Source organism: Hipposideros armiger, unplaced genomic scaffold (genome assembly GCF_001890085.2).
Source record: "Hipposideros armiger isolate ML-2016 unplaced genomic scaffold, ASM189008v1 scaffold_310, whole genome shotgun sequence".
Lineage (NCBI taxonomy): Eukaryota > Metazoa > Chordata > Mammalia > Chiroptera > Hipposideridae > Hipposideros > Hipposideros armiger.
In genome coordinates, this window is record NW_017731660.1 from 182,172 (window position 1) to 188,547 (window position 6,376).

Genomic DNA, 6,376 nt, shown 5'->3' on the forward strand with positions numbered 1-6,376 from the left:
CCTCCATCTCTCCCTCCTTCTCTCCCTCCCCCTTCCTCTCTCCCTCTCCCCCTCCCTCCTCCTCTATCTCATGCTGTCTTCCCTAACAACCAAGGAGCTAACCCTGAGCTTTTTTACCAGACCCTCTTTTTCTTTCCCCATGAACAGGGCTTCTGATTTCCAAGCCTGATGTAATCTCTCAGTTGGAGTGTGGGGAGGAGCTGGAGAGAGAAGTCTCGAAAGCAGCCAGTCCAGGTGAGTGAGTGTTGGAAATAGTGGACATAAACCCAGATGGTCAGTGGGAAAAGCATCTTTGAAATGCTTGTGGAGGAGCCTTTCCAGATTTTGCTAGACCCACAGAAAAGTGCAAGTCCCTTCCTCCTGTGTCACACTTTCCCTCTATGGATGTCATAATTTTATTTTTCAGAAAGTAAACACTTTCCACTCCTGAAATGAAATCAACATTTTAATGTTTGTTAGTAATTTGCTTGGGTGCAAGCCTTTAAACCAGGCTTTTTCATATATGTTATTTGGTCTTTGCAGGATAATGTGGCTTTTTGTCTCAGAACAATGAGTATAAATTGATCTCTACGTTTCCTATGCAGAGGCAGCATAACATATAGTTATGAGTGCACTTTGATTCCAGTCTTCCCGGGTTCAAAACCAATCTCAGCTACTCACTAGCTCTGTGACCTTTAACAAGTGAATTACCTTCTCTGTGACTCAGACTCCCCAGCTGTACAATGAGGGTAATGAGAGCATTTAACTCATAGGGTTGTTATCAGGATCACATGAAAAAATCCAAGAGAAATGCTTAGAACAGTACCTGGCTGTACATACGCTAAGCAAGTGGTGACTATCGATTAAGTCCTGGTAACTGCTTTTGAATAATGCCTTGGATTTGGCCCTATTGCTTCTGTCAGACTGCAGAACTGCAGTAGGCTAGCCGCTGGTCGTACTTTCTTTAGTCTAATCTTGTCCAATTGAGGCAGCAGAATATGCTAGATTCTCCACCGTGCATGGCTTACTTTACCAGTTCTGTATTCTCCACCTTTTTTCAAGGCCTTTGTCGGTCTAACTACCTGACCATGCTACCTCCTCTCTTCTCCGACTTGAACCCCTAACACGAGGCAGGCATGTCTTACTCCCCTGCACTAACCACGTGTGTTCCATGTGCATTTGGTGCTTTAATTCTTTCCACCCCCTTAGCTGTAAATCCACTTGCCTTTAACCTATTTCTACCTATTTGTCCTTTAAAATCCCAGGCACTTCCCTGATTATGATATGTAGTTGAGAACATGGGATCCTATTGATTTATTTCAGGTGAATCATGGTTGGAATGGACATTAATGACCATTTAAGCCTGGACATATTTAAATAGTGTTAGCAGTGAAGCTTTCCCCCTTAAACTCTTAGTAGGAAGCCCAGGATTTTGAGGACAGGTATCCTGACAGGTGGGGGACCAATCTGAGCACATGAGGATTTGACCTTCTCCTCCCTACATGCTACTCATTTAAAAAAAAAAAAAAAAGAACTTGGTTCTGTATCACTCTTTCCAATTTGTGGGGGCATCGGAGGTGACCAGTTGCTTCTTACTTAGCTTTTTTAAATTTTATTTATTTATTTTTTATTGGGGAATTGGGGAAGGGGAACAAACAGTGTTGGGGAATTGGGCAAGGGGAACAGCCAAGTTGTTGTCCTTCAGTCTTAGTTGTGGAGGGCGCAGCTAGATCAACTCCAAGTCTAGCCACCATCCGACCACCCGTCGGCAGCTCGAGGCCGCTCAGCTCAAGGTGCCGTGTTCAATCTTAGTTGCAGGTGGGCATAGCCCACCATCCCATGTGGGAGTCGAACCGGAAACCTTGTTGTTAGGAGCATGTGCTCTCACCAGCTGAGCTATCCTGCCACCTGTTGACAGCTCAGCCCAGGTGCAGCTCACTGGCCCGTGTGGGAATTGAACCGGTGACCCTGTTGCTCAGAGCCCACGCTCTTAACCAACTGAGCCACTAGGCCAGCCCACTCAGCTTTGTGATGATTTGATTTTGTAGATTTGGACCCCTTTGAATGCTAACTTCTAGAATTTGTGCGTCCTCTAGAGACAATGGAACCAACAGGTTTTTGTGTGAGAGGGAAAGTTTTGGAAGGTTAGTCTGTTGGCAGTGATTGGACATTCTGGTAGATGCCATAATGATGCTGATGCTCAAGGTGTGAAGTGGTGAGGCTCTGGGGAGGGGATGGTCTCTTTCTCTGATCCCAGTCCTGTCTCCCCAGACATCGTTTTTTATCTGCCATTTCCCCATATCACCTCTGCTTAGTCTCGTTCCATTGTTCTTTCCCCTTTCTTGTCCAGTTGGACAAAGGATTGTGAATGCCTGCTCACCCTCCCCTGTGTGCAGCTGCACTTCTCTGCCCAGTTATCTTTCTTTTCTTATATCCTTTCAAATTGCAAGTCTGTTTTTGAGAGCTTTGTGTTCTCGGTGAACATTTTTTGTTTCTTTGTTTGTTTGATTATTTTTCTATCACAATGATTACTTTACTCACAGTGTAGAAAATGATACATGTGCATTTTTGTTTCTGTCAGACTGGGAGACAATACCAGAAAGCAAGGAGCTAATCACAGAGCAGGACGTTTTGGGAGAAGAATCAGCCCCTGGGGTGTTAACAGAAAGATTTCCAAAGGAAGGTGCCAGTGGAAGTGAGGATTCTTTAGAGAGTCAGCAGGAAAACCATGAGAAACATTTACTACAAGAGGTCGTCACTCAGAAGAAATCTTCTAGGGAGAGAAGTTACCAGTGTGACGAATTTGGAAGAAATTTTAATCGGAGGTCATTACTTGTTCAACAAGGAGAGAGACTACGTAATTGTGATTCATTTAAAAAGAACTTAAAGCAAAATGCAAATGTAATGCGGCCTGAGAAAATTTGTGCAGGAAAGAAACCTTGGAAGTGTAGTGAGTGTGAGAAAGCCTTTAGTTACTACTCAGCTTTTGTCTTGCATCAGAGAATTCACACAGGAGAAAAGCCCTACGAGTGTCATGAGTGTGGCAAGGCCTTCAGCCAGAGCATACACCTAACGCTGCACCAGAGGATTCACACCGGAGAGAAGCCCTACAAATGTCACGAGTGTGGGAAAGCCTTCAGCCACCGCTCAGCCCTTATTCGGCATCATATAATTCACACTGGAGAGAAGCCCTATGAATGCAGTGAGTGTGGGAAGGCCTTTAATCAGAGCTCATACCTCACTCAACATCAGCGAATTCACACCGGAGAGAAACCTTATGAGTGTAATGAATGTGGGAAGGCCTTCAGCCAAAGCACATTCCTTACCCAGCATCAGGTGATTCACACTGGAGAAAAACCCTACAAGTGTAATGAATGTGGGAAAGCTTTTAGTGATCGTTCAGGCCTCATCCAGCACCAGAGAACTCATACTGGGGAGAGGCCTTATGAGTGTAACGAATGTGGGAAAGCCTTTGGCTACTGTTCAGCCCTCACTCAACACCAGAGAACTCACACAGGGGAGAAACCCTACAAATGCAACGATTGCGCCAAAGCCTTCAGTGACCGCTCAGCCCTTATCCGTCATCAGAGAACACACACTGGAGAGAAACCTTACAAGTGTAAGGATTGTGGGAAAGCCTTCAGCCAGAGCTCATCTCTCACAAAGCACCAGAAAACTCATGCTGAAGGGAAAGTCAAGGAATACAGAAAAGCCCTCACTGGCAATTCAGCCCTTGGTCAACAAAAGCGAATTCATACTGGATAAAGACTGTAAACATGGTAAATTCAGAACATATTTATAGAACATTTACTATCCACGATGTGAGGGCTGCAAAGAACTTTAACTGTGTTACAAAAAATATGTTAATGATCTGTCTTTGTTGATATGGGATGGAGCTTACTTAGAAAGTGAAAGAGGGGGTTTACAATTTTTAAATATCCTAATGGAGGACATTGTGAATTTCCCATGGGATAGAGGAAAATTATTTCTGACACTCTAATATGTATGTAAGCTACTGAATTCTCGAGACAAGTAGGATATGCCATGGCGGAAAGAGGGCATCTTGGCTGGGCTAGGCAGTCTCTTAGTGCCAAAGACATGGACTTTTAAAGAAATCAGGGGTTCTTTTAGGGAAATAACAGGTTGAGAATTTACAATGACTTTGTCAGGGGTCAAGAGTGGTGGGAGGAAGGGAATTTGCCCTTAGTCTAAGTGCAAGGCCACAAAGGAGGTACATGGAAACTGTAGAGAAAAAGCTGGGGGAATGAGCTCAAGAAACGATAGAGACAACTATTCGGATGAGTACTCACACCCAGGAAAAGCATGAGACCATGAGTTGGTCAACTGCAGTTTCCACAAAGGCAGCTTCCCCAAAGCCAGGGGACAATGGCTGGGCAATTTGCTTCTGCACTCTGTGCCTTGTAGACCTTGCTTACTGAGACATCTCCTACTTAGAATCATTAACTCCGAGGGTCAGGCCTGCAGCCTAGAAAGAGGGAGTACAGAGGGACCTTTGACATTTTCTGTCTGTTTTAAGCTATCTGAGTTACCTGACAACGTGCTTATTTATGAAGGTTTACCTCCATTGTATATAGTTTGTACCTTAGACCTTTTCATACCATGGTACCATTTAGCTGCACACCTGAACTGCCACTGCATATTAGGTTGTAAAAAACTTGAAAAGACTTTGAAATCTTTGCTTTTCACCATTTTACTCTTGGGTAGAGGCAGATGACATCTTTTTTTCATTGAAACTTTGACGGTTATTACTGGAAACATTTTGAGTGCTGTAATTTTGGCTTTGACGTTTGATTGAGCTGTGTCTTGTGTGGATTTCTTTCTTTTTTTTTTTTAATTGGGGAACTGTGTTTTTCCAGGGCCCATCATCTCTAAGTCAAGTAGTTGTTTCAATCTAGCTGTGGAGGGCGCATCTCAGTGGTTCATGTGGGGATTGAACCGGCAACCTTGGTTTTATAAGCACTGAGCTCTAACCAACTAAGCCAACCGGCCACCCCCTGGATTTCTTTGAGTTTGTCCTGTTTGCTGAGCTTCTTGAATCTGTAGGTTTATGCCTTTTGCCAAATTTGGGGGATTTTCAGCCATCATTTCTTAGAATACATTTTCAGCCCACTCCTACCCCTTCTCTCCTTCCAGGACACTGATGACACAAATGTTAGGTGTTTGGTTTTCATCCCACAGGTTTCTGAGGCTTTGTTTGTTTGTTTGCTTGTTTTTCCCCAGTAAATTTTTGCTCTTAGTCTGCTCAAGTTACCATAACAAGATACCATAGACTAGACTGGGTGTTTCAAACAGCAGAAATTTATTTCTCACAGTTCTGGAGGCTGGGAAGTCTAAGATCAAGGTATCAGCTCTGGTCTCTGGTGAGGCCTCTATTCCCAGCTTGCAGAGGGCCACCTTCTTGCTGTGTCCTCACACAGCCTTTTCTTGGTGTGTATGTGGGAGAGAGAGAAGGAGGGAGGGACGGAGGGAGAGACATTGAAGTTTTCCTCTTGTGTAAAGGCCACCAGCCCTCTCAGATTAGGATCCCAGCTTATGATTTCATTTAACCTTAATTACCTACAAAAAGCCTTATCTCCAAATACAGTCACATTTGGAGGTAGCACTTCAACATATGAATTTGGGGAGATATAGTTCAGTCCATAATATTTTGCCCCTGCCCCCCCAATTCATGTTCTCATTTGCAAAGTACATCCATTCCATTCTAACAACCCCCCAAAGTCTTAACTTATTCCAGCATCAACTCTATAGTCTCTTCCAAATACCACATAAATCAGATATGAATGAAACGCAAGGTACAATTCATCCTGAGGTAGGGTTCGCTCCAGCCAGCTGTGAGCTGTGAAACCAGACAAGTTATGTACTTCCAAGCCATGGTGGTGGGGTCGGCACAGGACAGCATTCCCACTCCACAAGAGAGGAATAAGAAGGAAGGAAGGGGGAGCCAGCCGAGTGGCTCAGTTGGTTAAGAGTTAGCTTAAGGGCCACTGGTTCGTTTCCCACATGAGCCAGTGAAGCTGCACCCAAGCTGAGCTGCCAACAGGTGGCGGGATGGCTCAGCTGGTGAGAGCATGTTCTCCTAACAACAAGACTGCCTGTTTGGTGGTGGGCTATGCCCGCCAGCAACTAAGACTGAACTGGGCACCTTGAGCTGAGCTGCTGCCTGGATGGCTCAGTGGATAGAGTGTGCGCTCTTAACAAGGCTGCTGGTTCAACTCCTGCATGGGATGGTGGCTACGCCCACCCGCAACTAAGATTGTAACACAGCACCTTGAGCTTACAGGCCACGAGCTGCCGACAGGCAGCCAGATGGCAACTGGTGCCCTCTGCAACTAAGATTGAAGAATAACTTGGCTGGTCCCCTTCCCCAATTCCCCAA

The 6,376-nt window shown here is 44.9% G+C and overlaps 1 protein-coding gene across 2 annotated transcripts in view; it reads left to right on the forward strand.

Annotated features, from left to right (window-relative positions):
- LOC109392011 (zinc finger protein 2) overlaps positions 1 to 4,795 on the forward strand; it is a 26,460-nt gene extending 21,665 nt beyond the window's left edge. The window contains exons 4-5 of one of the 2 annotated variants that reach the window (XM_019660048.1): positions 148 to 234; positions 2,561 to 4,795. In XM_019660048.1, the coding sequence (XP_019515593.1) occupies positions 148 to 234; positions 2,561 to 3,744 (1,271 nt within the window). In that variant the 3' untranslated portion in view covers positions 3,745 to 4,795. The remainder of the gene's footprint in view (positions 1 to 147; positions 235 to 2,560) is intronic. The other variant, XM_019660052.1, reaches the window with a different exon arrangement.
- Positions 4,796 to 6,376: the final 1,581 nt, after the last annotated feature.